This window comes from Scedosporium apiospermum, assembly GCF_000732125.1.
Source record: "Scedosporium apiospermum strain IHEM 14462 chromosome Unknown SEQ_SAPIO_0055, whole genome shotgun sequence".
In the NCBI taxonomy this organism is placed as follows: Eukaryota; Fungi; Ascomycota; class Sordariomycetes; order Microascales; family Microascaceae; genus Scedosporium; species Scedosporium apiospermum.
In genome coordinates, this window is record NW_015971756.1 from 751,922 (window position 1) to 772,307 (window position 20,386).

Consider the following 20,386-nt stretch of genomic DNA (forward strand, 5'->3'; position numbering starts at 1 on the left):
GAACTAACTACAACCAAGATGTGGGTGTGTTGTCATGAAGTGAGGTGTGAGGTCATGCTTTGCAAGGCGCCAGCTGAAGAGAAGGCCAAAGACTTGGACTGGGTGACGCTGACCCCGGCAAGCTGCAGACGTCAAATGGGACCGGTTCCCTCCCAGCCTCTCTTGTTTTGGGCCAAGGTGGAATGTTTCTTGTCAAATTCTGTTCTCTTGGTCTGGAAATCCAGGCAACGTCATCGTGTGGCTTGAGCTCCCCACTTCGCGGGAACATCCGGATCACGTGTCGAGGAGACATGAGAAATACACAAGGTTCCTCGGTAGCTTTTATTGAGAAATGGGAGCAATGTTCACAGTACTTCGTACAGAGGGTCTAGATAGTCTAGGTGGATGTATGGATAGAAGAGGGATATAGAACGAGCAGCTCTATACAGATAAAAACAAAATCATATACTCCTAGCCACTGCATTCAATCCATAGAAAATATGTTAAAACAGAAGAATATACCGGGAGGTAATATTAGTATAGTACTCTCTATAAAGCCAGCCCTTATTCCGTCTCATCCCTATACCTCGCCGGAACCTGCACCTTGCGCGTGGACTTACTCCGCGACGGAGTCCAAGAATCCTCCTCTTCCTCCCCATCCACGCTCTCGCTCTCACTCTCGCTCTCGTCCTCGTCATCCTCGACCTCAACCTCGCCCTCGGGTCTAGCCACTATCGCAGTCTCCACGTTTACATTAACAGTCTCCTTCTCCTCCTCCTTCTCCACAGCCTCTTCGGCTAGCACCACTTTCGGTTTAAGAACAATAGTATCACCTCCCTCATCCACGCTATCGTCGACTACGGTTTTGCGATTCCCACGACCCCGCCGACGCCGGGCCAACGCCATATCGTCCGAATCCGAAATGTGCGCGTCATCAGATTCGTCTACCTCCTCGACGGCGACACGGAGGGGCTTCGTCGGCCCTTTCGGGCGGCCAGCACCGGTGCGGCGAGGTGGTCTGCTGGGAGAATCCATCGCGACGAGCATCTCCTCGTCGTCCTTCTCGCCTCCCTTATTATGAGTTCGTTTCGTCCTCTTCCTGGTCCTTACCCCACGCCGACCACCTCCTCGTCTGCCCCCTCGTCTACCACCTGCTTCCCAATCCGAGCCTTCTTGAGAGTCGTCATCGTAGATATTATCTTCGTCGTCGTCATCGAGCTCTCCCCTGCTTTCTTCGTCTTCTTCCCTCCTCTTCCGCTTGTTCTTCTGGAGCAGAGCGAACCCGGTACTCCCCGGAAGCTCCCAGTCGACCGCGGGATCCGCAGGTGCCACGCCCTTTCGGCCACCACCCGTCGCATTCTGCTTCGCGGGCTTTCGGCCCCCTCCACGCCGCGGCCTTCCCGGTCGCCTTCCGGGCTTTCGGCCAAGGGAGGGGCCCGCCTTGTTCGCAGCAGCTAGCGGCTCGTCTTGCTGATCAGCCCGGTCTTCGAGAAGCTTCTTCGTGAGATTCGGGAAGTTCTCTCCATAATTAAAGAACAACTCCTCCCCGGCGCTGATGTCGCGCATAGCCGTAAAACGGATCCTGTACTCGCCGTTGACGTAAAGAATCTTCGGCATAATGTTACAGGCCCGCTTGTCGCTCTCCGACGCGTGGTTAATGTAGCGGCTGAGATTCCCGTACACTGCCGCATCGACCCAGATGCCTTCATCCTCGAGAAGGGTAAAGAGGTAAGACGCGTTCGAGCCTTCATTAAAGACATCCCCGCGGCGTGCCTCTCGTCGAACGCCCTCGTCGTGCGTGATAAGCTCGCCGACGTACTCAATGACAAACTCATCCTGGGCGATGTCTTCGGCCGTGAAAAGACCGTAGCCGCAGTTTTCCAGTAGACTCTTGCCAAGTATCAGGCGCTTACTCCTGCCCCGTTGTAGCGCGCAGTTTTGGCATCCTGTCTCGTGAAGCTCGTCATCGTCGACGTTCTCGGGGTCGACCCGTTCCATAGCTCCACAGCCTTTACACAGCACAGGATCGCACTCCCTATTAAGCTGGACACAGATACATGGGCGCTCTTTTTGCTTGGAGTAGCACGTCTTACCCAGGGAATGACAAGCGCAGCCCGTAAACTTGTAAGCGCAGGTCTCTGCCGTGCACCGACAAAACCTGTCGCAGAGAACCCCAGCTTCAACGCAAGGGCAGCCCTTAGCCAACGTGCAGGGACCGTCGTGGGCGCAAGGCTCAAGCAGCTCCCGACGCTGGTGCTCGTAGATTTTGGTATGTTCTTGCCAGTCGCCGATAAGCATTTTTCTAAACCTATCGTACCAGGGCAAGTTTTTGACAACGGGTTTCGGTGAAGTCGGTGGAAGCGCTCCTTTAGGAGCGAGGCTGTCTTGGGTCAGTTTCAGGTGAACTTCCCAACATGGCCGTTGGAGCAACCCGGACACGGTGCATTCGGGAGGCCGGAAACTTGGCCCAACTAGTGAGGTCTCTACTAGAGCTCGAAGAATTCTGTCCTCTCGGGGCGTCCAGCTCTTTGGGGTTTGGGGCGGCGCATGCGGGTCCACCAAGCGAAAGCATTCAGCTCCACATGGTTGGGAATACAAGACCTTTTCCTCTTGAGTCGCACGATCCCGCCCTTGCCTGAGTGGTCGTCGCTTCAACGCTCCCTCCACGCCACCCATGACCTCCATGGAGAATGTACGTTTTTGGTTCTTGTTATCATACTCTCCATGATCGCACGAGTTGCAGAAACATATGAGGCAAGCAAGTAGCGAATGCGTCTCCAGATAGCCGCCGTCCACGGGCTCGGGCGCCTCGGTAGGTTTAGATGGAGCCGCAGATTCTTTCGTGAGGCGTTTAGGATCAACAATCTGGTCCACAAATTCGTCCCTGAACAAGACATCCCGCAGCGTAACAGGATAGTTTGAGTATAGCTGCGAGAACACCATGTCGAAGGCTTCAGTGAAGAGCTTGGCAGCTCGCACAGCTCTAGGGGACCCAACATCTTCCACTTGGCGGCAGGTATCGAGGATACTCGATTTTTGCTGCGGCGTGATGGTATCATCACGTGCCTGGCTAGCCATGTATCGGATGAGGGTGGCTTTGGTGCAGCCTTCGATTGAGAGTGTCTTCAACCACGATGGCAGCAGGGCTGCAAGGCGTGCTGCGCATTCGTCGCGCTTTGTGTTGGCAGCCCTCTGCTCCCGACTCTGGGGCTTGAAACCCGAGGCCTCGTCCATCTCATCCAACTCCTGCAGCCATAGGTTGTATTGTCGCTCCTCGGAGTCTTCCAGATCCCTTACATGCGGTACGTATTTGAGCATCGTCTGCGGGGTTAACACACTTTTGGGAATCTCGATATGGTGGAATCGGTACGGCGGGACGGGTTCGACTTCGGTCCTCAAAGGTACGACAGGTAAAGTTAGGTTCCGCTTGCCCAAGGATGAATTCGACTTCCTAGTATTGGTCGTATGGAGCTTTGACATGACAGCACAGTTAGGAGCAGTTCATAACCAGAGTCGCACGGGTATGATTTTCTAGGTATAGCATCATCTTGGCGAGTACGCCTGCGTACCTTGAACTTGGCCCGTACGGCGAGCCCCTTTTCCTCCGGGGCACTGTCAATCTTTACGTCGGCAAATAGATCATCCCCCTTAAGCTGCCTCCTTTCCTGGACCTGACGTTTGTTGGCTTGCAGCACGCGGTAGGTCATCACGCGGTGCTGGTAGTCGAGATCCTTCGTAAGGTGCCTGAGCCTTTCGGCAATCTTTTCCACGGTCCATTCCGTCTTCCTCGGTGTCACACCCTTGGGGGTGGACTGGGTGGCGAGAGGACCAGCGGGAGAAGAACGAAGCGGCAGAGTCGCGTGCGAAGCACTAGGTCGCGATTTCATGCCGGAAGATTCTGCGCCTTCATCAGGACGAGGAGGATTCGGAGTCGTGCCATTCACGTTATTTGTAGAAGGGGCGGTGTCTATCGAGCGTAGTGGTGGGGTGCGGGACCGCACTGGTGAGGTACTTTGACTCTTCACGTGCCCTAGGCCGGTCCCATCGTCGGAGAGTTTAACTGTGGAAGGAACAGGGGCGTGCACGATAGTCTCTCGCGGCGCAAATGCTGGATATTGGGATAATTGGGCTTGGGCTCGAGGAGAGGCCTGTTGTAATTGAGCACTCGGCCCCCATTTGGGCGCGCCCTTCGGTGTAGATTGCCGCGAGACCGTTCGGTTTCGGTTCGGAGCATGGTTGCCTGCTTCACTACCATCACTAGCAGGACTCGTCAAGTCGATTAGGTCGGCGCGGCTGCTGATGGGCTCGGTCAGGTCGATAAATATATTCGGCATCATGTCAACGCAGTCGCAAGGGGTGGCTCTTTGAGGGCCACGAGCGGGGGGGCCGGCCGCTGGTGATGGTTCGCGAAACGAAACACGGCGAAGGAAGGACACAAATAGCAAGAAGAATCCGGGGTATAGTATCCAAGAATAAGAAAGAGAAATAAAACGAAAGACAAGATCGAAGGCACCCACAGATACTACAAGGCAAGAGCGGGACCCAGAGTACCGTTCGATCCTCAATTGTTGCTACCAACAAGGCCGACCATTCTCCCCTTCCACTCGAGTGTCCTGCAACCACTTCACAATCCGACAGTACACACGGGCGGGAAGAAAGTCGTCACATTCAATGCACGTACATTCAAACCTAGGCAGAAGTGTAAGAAGAAGGCTTGCAGCACGATTCTCGGCGTTCGCTCTCGTTTTGTCGCGATTGTTACATTCCTTGAAATCAATAGACGCGTCTGAATCCAAGCATCGCGACGAATTTCTGGAGCCAGGCAGAAGGTGCGCAAAACGTGCGCAAACGAAACACGGAATCCCTGTAAGACTACTGACTAAGCAGAGCCTGGATGGACAGGCAGGATCTGATCCACCGGAACCAAGAGCCGAGGACGATGGGGGACTGAAACCAACTGCTGGCTCCGCCTCATCACCAAAAAAAGCACAATGACGACACCAAGACATTCATCAAAAGCCCTATTATTTGGGTTCTGACGAACTTCATCCCATCACGAATTGGGGCTAGGAAGTAACTTTGCCACTATAGTCTATTATTGAAAACCTCAAGGAAAGGGAGACCAGACCACAAAAAGGAACCACCGAGACTGGTCACTGCGTCCGTTGACAAAGTATTTTCCGGGAAGAGAGGCACGGCATGTCACTGCCATCGATCACAGTGAATGTTCGTCGCGATAGTAAGGATGGTTGCGCTCGCCCTTTCGGATTGGGTTGGGTGCTTGGTGTTGAGAAAGAGTGCTCGACAATCCACATTAAGTATATAAACCACTTGAAACACTTGAAACTGCGAGCCACAATTGCAAATGCGGTCTGCAACGACCAGGTGGAGGGTACATGACTGGGAATGGCAATCCGGCAATTACTACTTCGTACAAGCGGAAGAAGGGACCAAGAAGACATGTTGGCTCAAGATAGACTTTCTTTTCCATGACACGAAATAGCAACTACAACGATCTAAACATAGATAGATCCCCGTCTCTTGAGATGGACTAGACTTGGCTTACGACTTCGGCGACTACCACACCATCACATTGCTTCCAAGACCAGTAGTGTAGAGCCCTGTGTTGATGCATCCCGAGTGGTCCGACGTGGTTGGATCGCCCGTCCATGATATCAATTGGACCATAGCAGCGGTACTTCTTAAGTTCTTACTTCTTGGGGCTTAACATTGACCCAACATTGAAGAGAATCGGGCCTTGTACACCGGGAGATGACGTCTGAACCTAGACGGACTGGGCACTTTTGCCTCTGGCCCTGCAGCTTTCGTCGTTTCGACCTGAGCATGCGCATGCCGCCCTCTGGTCTTTAAATCCTACGCCCGTGCCAGGCTCCCAGTTTTGGCCGCCTACTTCGTATATCATATGTACCCCAGTGTCGATACCAGAATCATCTTTGATCATTAACTTTGGGCTCATATTGCTTGGCCCGCTGCCGTCGTTATCACTGCTCCTGTTCCTGCTGCTGTAATTACGTTGGATCAAGGTCGGTCGACAGATCCCGGAACCGAAATCACATCAGGACCGCCAAGAAGACCTGCAACCACTTCTCAACATTGCCCGAACATCACCCACAACCAGACGAACAAAACAGGCCAGAGACAGGAGAAGCTCGAGAGACGAAAGCCAGAAACATAAGGAACCGCGATCCGAAACCGTCTACCCAATACACTCGCTTTCGCCATCGCTTAGGAATTCGTCATCATTATTCACAATGCATCGCACATATTCTATGCGCAGGACTCGGGCGCCAACCGCGTCGCAAATCCAGGTAAGCCGAGTTGTGCCCAACGAAAGCCCTCGGTGTCTTCCTGTCGCCGCTGAGCATTGCGACTCGGGTACTGACTCGCGATCAATTGTCTAGAATCCTCCTCCGCCTCCGTCGAGCACAAAGTCCGGAAGAATTTTTGGCCGTGCCTCGCTCAGTAAGTGCGATCCGAGCGATTACGAGTACTCCTCCGCGACACCAAAGCCTTTCCCCTCACCAACCGATAACTAAGAAACACCCCCCTGGCAGCGACGCCAACAAGCTAATCATTTGCGATACGCATACATAGGTCATGCACTTCGAGGTAGAACCGCAGGCGCCTTCGGGCCTGACCTTGCGAAGAAGCTTACTCAACTCGTCAAGATGGAAAAGAACGTCATGCGCAGCTTGGAACAAGTAGCTAAGGAGCGCATGGAAGTTGCGGTATATGTTTCTCTGACTCCGTTCCTACTACCCCCTGGGAGAAGAAGACCTGCTAAGATGTCGTCGCTCGATAGCACCAACTCTCAAACTGGGGCGAAGCTTGCGACGAAGACGTTTCCGACATTACCGACAAGCTCGGCGTTCTCCTTTACGAGATCGGCGAGCTCGAAGACCAACTTGTCGACCGATATGATCAATACCGCGTGACGATGAAGGGTATCCGAAACATCGAGGCGTCGGTGCAGCCGTGCCGCGACCGTGAGTGCCCCGCCTAGATACAACGGTTGACTAAAACTGGAGCTAATACGAAGTTGCTTCCCAGGCAAGCAAAAGATCATGGACCAAATCGCCCAGCTCAAGTATAAGGAACCCAACTCTCCCAAGATTGTCGTCCTCGAACAGGAACTCGTCCGAGCCGAGGCCGAATCGCTCGTTGCCGAAGCTCAATTGTCCAACATTACGCGCGAGAAAGTCAAGGCCGCCTATTCCTACCAGTTCGATGCACTCCGGGAACACTCTGAGAAAGTAGCAATCATCGCCGGCTACGGAAAACACCTTTTGGATCTGATCGACGACACCCCGGTAACGCCGGGCGAGACGAGAGCAGCTTATGACGGTTACGAAGCCAGCAAAGCCATCATTCAGGACTGCGAGGACGCCCTCACTAACTGGATTACCGCGAATGCTGCTGTTCACTCTAAACTATCTGTCCGTGCCCGAACACTATCTCAACGTCGCCGCAACCATATTCGAGCCCGCAGCGAAGGCCTAGATCTCTCGGGGCAGGATGTCCCAATGCACGACCAAGACTCTTGGGAAGTTGCTAGAACCGATGATGAGGACGAAGACGAAGATGAGGAACAAGAGCACAGGCTGCACGATAAAGAGGACCTAGATTCTGATGACAATCGTGAATCGGTAGCGTCGAGCAGCCGCGTCAACGGTAATGGTGAGGCTAGAGGGCGCAGCAAGGAAGTACACGCTGCATGACGAAGACCATGCGATGCGATTAGATGAAGTGGGCATGCTCAGGCGATACTAATGGGTGGGTTGGTGTGTAATACATCAGAGTCGGGTGACTTTAGGGGTTCAAACTTGCTTACCCCTGTCGAATCGGTGCGAGATTCGAAACCGTTGGGGAAATTTAACTAATTGGACTGACTGGGTGGGTTTTACACCGCTCAAGGGACTGTTTGGGTATTATATTGGAGTTTGTTCATACATGTTTTGAAGGTCCCATGTAATGTTGCTACAGATACAGTCATACATCTTGAATATTAGGAAGATTTCAGAAGGCTATATACAGGCTGATTGTGACACCGAACTCCAAAATATGTAGACCACCAATAGTCCGTCCCAATCCGTCCCTTTGATGCCCACAAAGAGTCTTTCCCTACCAGCCAGTCATGACCACATGAAAGCTAAGTGCGCCAGACCAGTGGCTCACCCAAGCCGCGATTTTCCTACCGTTGCTGCTGCTGTATTTCTCTCTGCTTCTGCAACGCCTCTGCTGCCCTCGCAGACGGCTTCTTGAGCTGGCTCGCAAACTCCTCAAGCTCGATCTTCGCAATGTGCATCCCCGGCACCACGACGAGGCCGAGAAAGCGAGACGACATCTGCAGGGTCACCTTTTCGGCGTCGCCGGCATTCTGGGCGGCTTCAAGACGCTTCTTGGCGGAGGGTTGTCTGTACTCGAAGGTTTGGGAGAGGATGATGTTGCGATCCTGGAGAGAGCTGTTAGTCGCCCGCATCGCGCATCGGCAAAGTTGGCTAAAAGAAGAATAAAAATGGAGAGAAAAGAATGTAGAGCACGAGTGAGACGGACGGGATCTATGCACTTGAACTGGCCCCAGAAGATGCGGCCATCCTTCGAGGTGACCCGAAGATACTTGTTGATTAGAGAGCTTAGGTAATCCCGCGCTTCTTGGATTTCCCTCTCCCTAATCTCTATTGTAGTCTGGGATGACTCCATAACGATTGCTTGCGGGGCAGAAAGAGTGTCGAGGAAGATGCAGAAGTGAAAGAGTGGTTAGCGCCGACCAGGCTAAACGGAAGGATTGGGTGTGGGGGTGAGTTGTCCGATGTGGTGTCTGGCACCCCACCAAAAATATCAACTTGTCTTGGACCAGACGTCATGTCGAAGGTCAAGGTGGGGTCTTGGTGAGGGAAGAACGAAGAAGGTCTCACCCACCTTCGACTCCAACCTTGAGATGTGCTTTCTGCCCACAACGCGCCTTGAGCACTCGGAAAGTTTCCAATTGATTAAAGCAGACAGACACATTTTGCTCATTTGCGTAATTGAGGCCCGTCGGTGGCTGTCCGCCGCGTCGTTGACTCATAATATTCGTATTCCCGACGGCATCCCTCCTCTTCCATCCATGCCGTGATTCTCCGGGTTCGCTTGCTCAGAACGCGATTCGTCATCACGATGGGATTTCTGCAGAGTCCGCCTTATCTCCCGAAGCACATTTATGGCCCAGGTTGGTTCGCGACCCTCCGGCTGGCTACCGGTGTTGCGGCCGGGGTTGGATGCATGCAGGTGGTCTGCTGAGGGCACCTCTGAGACTTCTCGCCAACCACACCCCTCCTCGACCGAAATAGTAATGGATATCTCTGATTATAGAGCCAGTATATGCATGCCGGAAGACTAGTGCCTTCTTTGGACTTATCATAGGAGACGTCGAGGTCTTCTACTACACTTCGTGTGACCAGAGCCACACCCCCATCGACAGGAGCGGCCTGGGTCCTACCTTGTGCTCACCATGCAGCGGCATATGATGCCTTCATTGGCTTCTGTGGATTGGATCATGGCAGCAGGAAACTGGCCATCTTGACATCTCCGGATTGCTCCCATTGTCGATCAATGCCTACCTACTACTGCGGGCACTGTTGGCAAGTTAACTCACGGTTTCCTTGTCCAGGTCCTCCTCGCCCTCGAGCGAGTTATATTCAGTAGCATGTAAGAGACGCGATTGTCCTATCGGGCCATATTGCCCCGGCCTTCACTTGAATCCCCACAAGGCTACACTAAGTCAGTCATATTGCATGCATCCATCACATCCCGCGGAGAGATTCCTCGCATGGAAAGACTTGTACCAAATCGGACGGTCCCCGCATGATATTCGCTAACCGAAGCCTCAATGGGACTTGCTTTGGTTTCGTCATCAGCCACGCCTCCAAACACTCGGAGGGCTCGGGAGGATGATTGGAGAATTGCTTGGAAGGATGGGCCGCCTTCACGCAACCCTTTCGTCCCTTCGTCTCTGCTCAAGTTCGACTTGTGCGCATTTGAGCGTTCAGTTCTCCAGAGGGCCATCCGTATTTCATGTTAAGCTTTCTATAAATACCTGTGTAGATATCCGCGCTCATCTGAGAGAGTCTGAGCTTTCCTATCCACGCCTCGCGCTGGTGCCCTAGACCTGAGCAGCATTTCTATTTCCTGAGAGGGCTACTCTTCAAAGCATGTTGCTATACCCACAAATACCAGAGCTTCTTGTCCCTATACACAGCACCTTTGTCGGCGATATCCATTGTGCTGCTAGATTACCATATCTGGTATTTTCGTCGGGGGACCCAGCCTCGTATTTCAAGGCTCAGCAGCTGAGGCCGAAACTAATTCCCAAGGGATATCTGTCGCGGTTGACTGCAAACAGCATGAAAAGTGGGAAAAGTAATGGGAAGTCCGACATTGTAAGAACCGCAGGCCAGTCGACTTCGAGTTCCCGTCGCGTCGCTCAAGATGTAAGTCGGAAAATCCCGTTAAGCATCTAAAAGAATCGTTCACTAATATGGATTCTGCTAGACTCCCTCGGTCGTTTCGGCAGGACAAGGAGGTACCGGGGTTGAAGAAGGGAGAATTAGATCGGAGTTCGTATCTCGCCTTTTCTTCTTCCTTTTTCCATTGAAAGATCTGAATCTAACTGAATGGGGTAGACGTGTCGCTATTAGATCGGCCTCTCCTTTGGAATCCGATAATCCAAGCCAGTCTGCCTTGGAGAGGCGAAAGGCTCAGATCGTCGATAATGTCATGGCCATTATAATGGAATGGCTTGACAGAACTATTCCACTTCAAGAAGGCGATGGCGCCAATCGCTCTAGGGGTTCTACTGGCGGGAGAGGCAAGGGGAGCGGCGGTGGCTGCAATAGCGGACACCGCGATGATCCCGATGAAGACAAGGAGAATCAAGGCGGCAGGAAATCGAACAAGCGCCAGCAGAGAGATGAATCTCCGGACGGCAGTGGTGCCGGAGGCGATGGACGGCGTGGGGGGAAAGCCCCAAAGCGAGCGCGGAAGGATGGTGGGGACGGAGAGCGAAAACTCGCATGCCCCTTTTATAAGCATGACCCTTCCAGGTGCACCAAGTCAACGGCATGCGTTCATCCTGGATTCCCTTCCATTCATCGATTGAAGTGAGTACGCTCTAGAGTCGGACGCTAGGGCCAGTCTTCGCTAATATCTCTACAGGGAGCATCTCTACCGCGTTCATAAGATCTCAAAACACATCTGCCCAAGGTGCAGAAAGGACTTCGCAAGTGATAAGGCATTCGACGCCCATCTTCGAGATGATGTGAGATGCGAGAAGGTCGACGTCATGCCATTGTATGGTATCAATGAAGCCCAAGAGAGAGCTCTTCGTGCTCGTCCTGGTAAGGAGAAGGGAAGCGAGGCGGAGAGGTGGAATGAGATTTACAAAATAATCTTCCCCGATGCTCTAGACCTACCTACACCCTGTAAGTTGACCCAACAGTCTCGGTAGGAAACCTACTAACGTCTAGGCCAGATTACGAGGAGCAGCCATCCATTATCGGCATAGAACAGTATCTCCGTAAGGAGATACCCCCTCTGATACGACGCGAGATAGAAGAGGAGCTTGAACGGAAGCTCGATTATGTCCAAGACGATATGAAGCGCGTAGCTACAGACCTTGTCATAAAGTGCGCGCGTCGCCTTATCCAGTCCTATGCAGGGAACAAAGAGGACAAAGACACAAGCGACTTGCGAGCGAGGTCAAGATCACCATGCAGGACGCCAGATCGCATCTATCGCGATCCTCCGCAGCCGCCACCGGAACCCACTCCTGAGAGTTCAGGAGAATATCTTGAGGATATACTCCACTGTGACCTAGGAGATCTCATCTGGAACAATGTCCTTATTGACCAACCGGGATATACCGATTTCGATAGTCCGGGTGTGAATACTTCCTGGTAGGATTCCAGTGCCAGTTTCCGAGCGTTTTTCTTCTTCTTTTTGGTTTTTTTCTTCCTAGCTTGCTCTGCTCATTTCACTTGGCCGCTATTCACTCGTTTTGTTGCTGGATATCGAGTTCGTTCTGGTAACGCGCTCTTACCTCAACTTGGAAGACGATCCTTTTTGTGTTCTCATTTCCCTCGGTAGTGTGTGATTATTCAAAAAAGTTTGTTAACTCTCGAATCTATCCCCGAGGACGTGAAACATACCACTAAGAAGAGGGATAAACGTAGTTCGTATTACGGTTGCATAGCATCATGAAGTGGACTTGGGGAATCGCTGATAATCGATGGGTTGATGGTGGCCGCTGTCATTTCGCCACCGCCGTCTTGTGTCGTAAGCAAAAGCTGTCAGCGCAGCTAGCAGCAACAGGCCCTATACTGTGTCGCCTCCACTGTTCTATAGTGCGTCAGCCCGCGATGAACAATCCGGGTAGGCTGGGCTATTTTTAGGCAGCACCTAGGGTTTTTTACGGTTGAACTGCGAAGCTTCCAAGTCCGAGTCGTGACTTTCCCCAACATTGCGACTTCCATCCCACCGACGCCGAAACTACACCTTTCATCCCCAGAGTCTTACCATAGTTTATCACCCTTCGTATTGCTCGGGAAGCCTCGGTGACGCATGAGACGATGCGCCATTTGCTCCAAGAGACCTGAAATCGGCCTGGGCAGCCATTTCAACCAGCCTTCATCCTAACTCTTACACATTTGCATTCACACACTACCTTTATCCCCATCGCGTCAGGTCACGGTAGCGCATCCTCCAAACCCATCACGAAATGGGTGTAAACGGCCTCTGGCAAGTCGTCCAGCCCTGCGCCCGCCCCACCAACCTCGCCACCCTCAACCGCAAGCGCCTCGCCGTCGACGCCTCCATCTGGATCTACCAGTTCCTCAAGGCCGTGCGCGACAAGGAGGGAAATGCCCTGCGCAACTCCCACGTCGTCGGGTTCTTCCGCCGCATATGCAAGCTGTTGTGGTTTGGTATTCTGCCCGTCTTCGTGTTCGATGGCGGTGCGCCGGCGCTGAAGAGGCAGACGATCATTGGGAGGAAGAGACGGAGGGAGGGGAGGCGCGAGGATGCGGCGAGGACGGCGGGGAAGTTGTTGGCGGTGCAGATGCATCGGATTGCTGAAGAGGAGGTGGACCGTCGGAAGAGGGAGGCCGCAAAGGGAACGGTCGACGATGAGGAGGAACCGCTTCCAGACATGAACGATGTTGTTTATGTACAGGAGATAGGAATGTCTAAACAGGAGAGGATGAGGAATCGCAAGTTCCACAAGCAGGATCCGTATCATCTTCCCGACTTAGATGGAAGTATTGCGGAGATGGCTCGGCCCGAGGATCCTCGTATCATGAGCATTGAGGAGCTCGAGGAGTACGCACGCCAGTTCAACTCGGGTGAGGACATTAACCTCTACGATTTCAGCAAGATCGATTTCGATGGAGACTTTTTCAAAAGCCTTCCGTCTGCGGACAGGTACAATATTCTCAATGCAGCAAGATTAAGGAGTCGCCTGAGGATGGGCTTGAGCAAGGAGCAGCTTGAGGATATGTTTCCCGATCGCATGGCGTTCTCAAAGTTTCAGATTGAACGAGTTAGGGAACGAAACATGCTCACACAGCGTCTCATGCGTGAAGCGGGGATGACTGGACTTGATCTCACTCTCAACGTGAACGCCCGCGTCGCAGGCGAGAAAGATCGAGAATATATTCTCGTGAAAAACGAAGGCGCCGAGGGCGGCTGGGCCCTGGGTGTTGTGAGCAAGGAGAAAGACCTAGGGGAGCGCCATAAGCCCATTGATGTGGATGCCATCCAGTTCGAGTACCAAGCGAAAGCCGAGGACGAGGACGAAGAAGATGATGACTTTGAGGATATACCTATCCCCGGCTTGAATAGGCTGCCGCCCGTGGGCCGGGGTCAAGAGCTATTGGGCCGAGTTGGGAACTTGGATGAGGACCCTGATAGTTTGTTCGTCGGGCATGATACGGAGGAGCCGGAGGTCAACGAGGGTGCGGAATCCCGGCTGCATCCTGAAGAGGAAGATGATATCAACAGGGCTATTGCGCTCTCACTACGGAGCCAGCATGGTGTGGGGAATGAGCCAACGCCATCACCAGAAGATGATCTATTTGAAGATGTGGAAAAGTCGGGTCCCCCAGTGTGGAAGCAGAGAGCTGCCGAGACGGCGCCGAAACCGATAATATCATCGAGCGGGCGAATGGTCGCACATATCGTCAACAATCGAGCAAATGCCAGTGTTTCTAAGCAGCGTGCCGTTGATACGAGGCAGGATGACGAGAGCGACAGCGACAGTAGTGTCGACCTACAGAAAACTTTGGCCAAAGCTAACAGGTCAAAGAGGGCCCAACCTGAGGCTTCAATGCCAAATATCCCGAATCCCTTTGGCGGGCCGCTGCCGTTCCCTAAGTTGGACTGGACTCCCGCACTATTTACGAAGCGGATCACTGAGGCTGTACCTAAACCCGCCGAGCGGATTCTAGAGCCTGTTGGTGAAGAAGACGGCGATTTTGATGATCTGGCTGGTGGGTTCGAAAGGGAGCCGCGCGACAATAAAGCACCTAAACCCTTACCACCCTGGCTTGTTAATGACAGTGACATCAGGGACTCGTTAAAACAGGCTCAGGCTCTGGAGGCGGAGATGAATGCGGCGGATAGGGACACCGTTGTTGAGGTCCAGCGGGATTGGGCGTGGCAACGGCAGGATGCTATGATCGAGATTTCGTCTTCAGATGGTGAATCGGATGATATCGAAATCATCGACCGCCCGTTATCACCAGAACAAGATATTCCAATCGATCCGGCATTAGGGCTCACCATGTCCGGAGCGATTACGGGTGAAGACATGGAAGTGACAATTCGCGAAGTCTCCGAGTCTGTTGAGCTGGAGTTCGAAGACGTAGGGTTACCCGTTAGCACGACAACCACTGCTGTGGTTCCAAAACCCAGTGCTGAAGCGAGTGGTGCTGAATCGCCAGAACCAACATTCGAGGATGTCGGGATTCAAGCTCAAGAGCCTGCATTGACGACCGATGCAGAAGTACGTCCACCTGACACGATAGCCGAAGAGCCTAGTAAGGAACACGACGATTTCCTATTTAACGATAATGACGATGATGCCGAGGAAGAGTTTAGTGACATGGAAGAGGCGGAGCTCATGGCCCAGATGGAAGAAGAGGCACAAGAACATGCTCGATTCGCCAGCGAGTTGAACAACAAGACTACGCAAGAAAATCTACGAGATTACGAAAATGAACTGCGGCAGCTGCGGACCCAACAGAAGAAGGAGAGGCGAGACGCAGATGAAGTCAACGACACTATGGTGGCGGAGTGCCAGACTCTCCTTGGGCTTTTTGGCATTCCTTACATCACTGCGCCCATGGAAGCCGAAGCGCAATGCGCAGAGCTGGTCCATTTGGGCTTAGTGGACGGCATCGTCACCGACGACTCCGATATATTCCTCTTTGGTGGCACCAGGGTCTACAAGAACATGTTTAGCAGCAACAAGTTCGTCGAATGCTACCTGGCATCCGACCTCGAGAAGGAAATGTCCCTCTCGCGAGAACAGCTCGCCGCGTTAGCACAGCTCCTCGGCTCAGATTACGCTGAGGGTCTGCCGGGCGTAGGACCCGTTACGGCGGTCGAAATCATCTCCGAATTCCCCGGCCCCGACGGACTGAAGAATTTTAAAGAGTGGTGGGACGACGTCCAGCACCATAGCAGACCCAAGGAAGCGGATGCGACCTCGCCGTTCCGCAGAAAATTCCGCAAGTCGCAAGCCACGAAGCTCTTCCTCCCTCCAGGATTCCCGAGCCCCGCCGTGACCGAGGCCTACCTTAAGCCGGAAGTCGACGACAGCACCGAGGCATTCCAGTGGGGAGTACCGGACGTCGAGGGGCTGAGGCAATTCCTCATGTCGACGATCGGATGGGGCAAAGAGCGGACGGACGAGGTGCTGCTTCCGGTTGTCAAGGACATGAACAAGCGGGAGATGGAAGGTACGCAGGCGAATATTACGCGGTTTTTCGGTGGTGGTGTCGGTGCCGGGCGGTTGGAGGCGTTTGCGCCGAGGCAGAGAGCCTCGGCGAGTAAAAGAATGACGGAGGCGGTTAGCAAGCTGAAGCAGAAGACGTTGGAGCAGACGATGAGGTCGGAGACACAGCAGGAGGGCGCGGGCGGGCCTGCTGGCGATTCCACAACTACGAATAAAGCGCGGGGAAAGCAATCGCGGAAGCGGCAGCGGGCGACGGTTGTAGATGGGTCGGATGACGAGTTCCAGGGGGACTTGGGTGGTGTTGAGGATGGTGAGGAGAGTGATGATGATGAACCTGTCCCGTCGAAGAGAGTTCGGGGAGGTGCTCTACGCCGTGGAAAGAAGACCGCAACTTAAGTATTATGTATACATAGATAGATGAATATATCGTGACGTCTCTGTATAATTTACGCCAAGCTTTATACGGATATATCAATCTGAGCACACCGGTTTTCTCTGAGCTTGAGAGAGAGACCTCGCGGATGATGCAAGTGTCAGTGCCCAGCCAGCCAATCTGACCGCCGGTTTGGCACATGCTATGTACTCCCAGCTGTACTCGGTCCCTACTTTGTCCGTGGTCCAGTTCCAGGCCACAGCGGGGTTGATGTTCAACATGCAATGCAGAATTTGCTGCAGCTAGAGTGGCAGTTGAAAACGGCTAACCCTCAACCTCAACAATACTTTGAGAGAATTCGATGCTGCATTTGTCTGTGACCGAATAGCAAGATGGACCAGCCATACCTTCGTAGTTTACACTACACTACTTCCTAATCCATCGTCATGGTGGTCACTCGTGAAACCCACGTCTGGGGGAAAAAACTAGCGTAATCTCACATTGACGGAGATACGCTAAGCTCAAGCCAAGCATGTGAAAATCGAGGAGGGCACGGAGAAGTTTGGCATGGAAGGTCGGTCCGGTGGAATTTTCATCCTTTGGCGGATGGCGGGGAAGACAGGTGACGGAAGAGGAGGGTGTGGGTACGGATGGACATTTGAAGCCGCTGCTTTTCTTTGTTCGCCACCCCCCCTTCCCTGAAAGCCGAGAATCGTCGCCGCGGCTCGAGGAGTTACTTGTGTACATGTTTACTCCACTCTTGCTTCTCCAACACACCATTGGTGTTGTACCCCGGATTAACGGTGGAGTCGGGCGAAAGAAAGAAGGAAGGCACTTGGCAAGCCGAGTTCGATTTCACGGGCGGCGCACTGTCGTGATCAATTTTTCTTTCTTTCATCACACGATTGGAGACCCTGTCGATATATTGTTGAAATTTCTCGGCGGCCTTGGGCAGCTAAACTCTTTGCTTTCTCATTTCCATTCAATTTCAATCAATCGAATCAGCTGCTTTTTTTTTTTTTTTTTTTATTTCTCGTTCCCCTTTCTTTCTCCCCCCCTTTCGTTAATGGTCGAATAATTTATCATCCGGTCAGGGCTCTCCGGCCAGTGCAGTACTTCTGTACTTTAGTTGCCAGGCCTGCTGACCAAGCCAGCAACCACGACAGGCCCGAAAAATAATACCGAGGCAGAACCTGAAGGAACTTATTGACATCCAACCACAGACACTGTCCTCCCGAGAGTCATCTGCATCTGGACCTCGCTTCCATCAATTACCTCCCCGGACCTAAGTCCGCCCATTTACCTCGCTGCCGTTTCCCTCCCCTTCAATCCGACCTTCAATCCGAATACACGATTTCACGGCTCTACACGACGGTTGGTATCTAATTTCTTTCTTTGCCTTGCTTCCTCGCGACAAACCGATCTGTTCTTCCTGCGAATCGAATTTGCCCCTCGTGTCCGGCGAATAGCAAAACAACGTTCCTTTGGCACTAGCCGCTGCCCGAAAGGGGCCTCGTTGCTCGACGACGCGAGCATCCTGCGGCTCGATATTTGAATCGGATTTTCTTTTCTCTTTTATTTTGGGCGATAGCCTCGCCTTCGGCAGTTGAAGAGAGAGGGCGGGAATATATTTTGAGCCATAATGGCGTCGCCGCCGAAACCTTGGGAGATGTCTGGCGCCGCGACACCCCTCGGTGAGTATCGCGCCCACACATGGATCCATCTAGGGATTTCAAAACATCTCTGTTTTCGATGTTCATGTCAGAGTGAGAAGCTAATACCACTCTTTCTTTCTAGCCTCAGTGCCATCTACCGATCCCTCCATGTCCGCACCCCCTATGACAACCGCCTCAACCTCTACCTCCATGCCCCCCGATCTTCCTGAACGGCCATCATCCTTAGCCTCGGCGGTAAACCAGAATGCAGCGGCATACAGTCGCGTAGGGGTCGGTGCCACCCCCTACAGCGGTTACGGTTCGGCCTACCAATCGCCCTACGCGAGTCCGTATTCACGAATGGGAGGCTACGGCGGTAGTATGTATGGCGGCGGAATGTACGGTGGTTATGGAGGCTATGGCGGTGGCATGTACGGTGGTGGAATGTACGGCGGCATGCCGGGGAATCCCAACGACCCCAACAGCCTGACGCATAGCTTCAACCAGAGTACAGCTGCCACTTTCCAGATGCTCGAGGGGATCGTCGGTGCTTTTGGCGGCTTTGCTCAGATGTTGGAGAGCACATATATGGCGACCCATTCAAGCTTCTATGGTAAGTCTCGTGATACCGCGTTACCCTTAGCCCTATATTTCCGAGCTACCCCTTTCGATGACGGCTCCCATTTCAATAGAATGATAGCTAACTTCCGAGTCGCTCTGTAGCAATGATCTCTGTTGCCGAACAGTTTGGGAACCTCCGCGAAACCCTTGGCTCCATACTAGGAATTTTCGCGATTGTGCGATGGGTCAGGACATTATTTGCCAAACTAACCGGCCGTCCACCCCCAGCCGACGCCGTATCCCTTACGCCCGCAGCCTTTGCCAAATTCGAGGGACGAACTCTTGGGCCCAACGGATCTCCCGCCGGTCCCCCTAAGGCCAGCCGCAAGCCGCTTTTGTTCTTCATCGTGGCTGCTTTTGGCCTTCCCTACCTAATGAGCAAGCTTATCCGGACACTAGCCGCCTCTCGAGAGGAGGAGGAGCGCAAGCGGCTTGCTGCTACCGATCAGATGAGGATAGATCCCTCACAGCTCGAGTACTGCCGCGTCCTTTACGACTACATGCCCCAATCCCAAGCTGGTGCAGCCAACGGAGTTGATCTTGAGGTTAGGAAGGGCGATCTTGTAGCGGTTCTCGCCAAGACGGATCCCTTCGGCGCCCCGAGCGAGTGGTGGAGGTGCCGAACCCGAGACGCGCGCATGGGATACCTTCCGTCGACGTACCTCGAGGTAGTCAGGAGGCCCGGAGAGATTAAGGCGCCTAAGCCAGTAGCGGCCATCAAGGCCACCCCCGCTAGCGACAGCAGCCGAACCAACTCCCTTACTAGCTCGGGAGAGACGGTATCTTCCATCCAGTCGCCTCCCACCCCAGTGGGCATCTCGCGGCCCCTGACCACTGTCAAGCAAGGACCGCTGTTGACGGCCGAAGATTTCCAAAAGAGCCAGTTCTACTAATTAGTAACAACTATGGCTTCTTGCTACCTTACACACACAACACCACAACATCACACGAGACGCGGCTCCACGGGTCTCTAATATATATAACTATTCTTGGAAAATGGAACCGAGAGAAGCTTAGGAAGTAAGGGGCTCGCTTCTTGACGGAACTCTTGGGGTGTATACTTTTTTTTATTTTGTCATACCCTGCACGACTCTTTTGAGTCAGCCCGACCTTTATTTACCTGTGTATATCAATCGACAAGATGAAACGACTTTTTAGGGTGTAGAGGAAGAGGTGGGAAAGAGAGAAGAGAGAGATGGGAGGGGAAGGCTAGTAGTCTAACAGAGCGAGCAAATGCATCATGGCTGAGAAATCGCTCCTCTTTTCTGAATGGGAATTCACAAAAGCCTGGAGTTTTGGGACGTTTCCTTGATCCTCGTCACTTTCGTTTATTTTTATTTATTATTCACCTAATTCCATTCGTTCCGTGGTGATTCGGGCATGAGGGTTTTGAGAAGGGTGTCGATGAGGCGGTGGCTTAGGTATTGATATTGATGAAACCGAAACCTCACAATGGTTTACATACCAATGCCATCAAATCGATATGTTGGAAGTTCTCCGAAAGACGATGTCTCGGTTTAAATTATGTGATTGAAAAACAAAGCAAGAATTCCGAGGTTCTGCTTCGTCCAGGAGAATATTGATCAGCGTGAAGCAGTGTGAAGTGGGAGTCAACATTGAGCGGATCATTGATGTTTCGCCCGGGGGGCTCCGGAATGATGGGCATTTGTTTCTGAGCGCCTTCGGCTGGGCTTGACTCCTCGGATCATCTGGTTTAACGCTTGGAAGTGTCCCGTTGCCAGGTTT

The 20,386-nt window shown here is 52.9% G+C and overlaps 4 protein-coding genes and 2 pseudogenes across 4 annotated transcripts; 4 read left to right on the forward strand and 2 right to left on the reverse strand.

The window, feature by feature from the left end:
- Window positions 1-543: 543 nt before the first annotated feature.
- On the reverse strand, window positions 544-4,313 carry SAPIO_CDS1411 (Set domain-containing protein; the record flags this gene model as incomplete). The annotated part of the gene is made up of 2 exons (XM_016784690.1): window positions 544-3,450; window positions 3,549-4,313. The coding sequence occupies 2 exons, from the start codon at window positions 4,311-4,313 to the stop codon at window positions 544-546; spliced, it is 3,672 nt and encodes a 1,223-aa protein (XP_016645806.1).
- Window positions 4,314-6,251: 1,938 nt separating this feature from the next.
- Window positions 6,252-7,718, forward strand: SAPIO_CDS1412 (uncharacterized protein; the record flags this gene model as incomplete). Its single annotated transcript, XM_016784691.1, has 5 exons — window positions 6,252-6,308; window positions 6,402-6,462; window positions 6,595-6,728; window positions 6,803-6,986; window positions 7,051-7,718. 5 exons carry the CDS (start codon window positions 6,252-6,254, stop codon window positions 7,716-7,718), a joined length of 1,104 nt encoding a protein of 367 aa, XP_016645807.1.
- Window positions 7,719-8,191: 473 nt separating this feature from the next.
- Window positions 8,192-8,479, reverse strand: SAPIO_CDS1413 (annotated as a pseudogene; the record flags this gene model as incomplete).
- Window positions 8,480-10,190: 1,711 nt separating this feature from the next.
- SAPIO_CDS1414 (uncharacterized protein) lies at window positions 10,191-11,937 on the forward strand (the record flags this gene model as incomplete). Its single annotated transcript, XM_016784692.1, has 5 exons — window positions 10,191-10,469; window positions 10,531-10,595; window positions 10,662-11,138; window positions 11,194-11,459; window positions 11,510-11,937. 5 exons carry the CDS (start codon window positions 10,191-10,193, stop codon window positions 11,935-11,937), a joined length of 1,515 nt encoding a protein of 504 aa, XP_016645808.1.
- An 817-nt stretch (window positions 11,938-12,754) lies between these two features.
- On the forward strand, window positions 12,755-16,387 carry SAPIO_CDS1415 (annotated as a pseudogene; the record flags this gene model as incomplete).
- Window positions 16,388-18,006: 1,619 nt separating this feature from the next.
- Window positions 18,007-19,533, forward strand: SAPIO_CDS1416 (Pex13 protein; the record flags this gene model as incomplete). The annotated part of the gene is made up of 3 exons (XM_016784693.1): window positions 18,007-18,058; window positions 18,162-18,632; window positions 18,743-19,533. The coding sequence occupies 3 exons, from the start codon at window positions 18,007-18,009 to the stop codon at window positions 19,531-19,533; spliced, it is 1,314 nt and encodes a 437-aa protein (XP_016645809.1).
- Window positions 19,534-20,386: the final 853 nt, after the last annotated feature.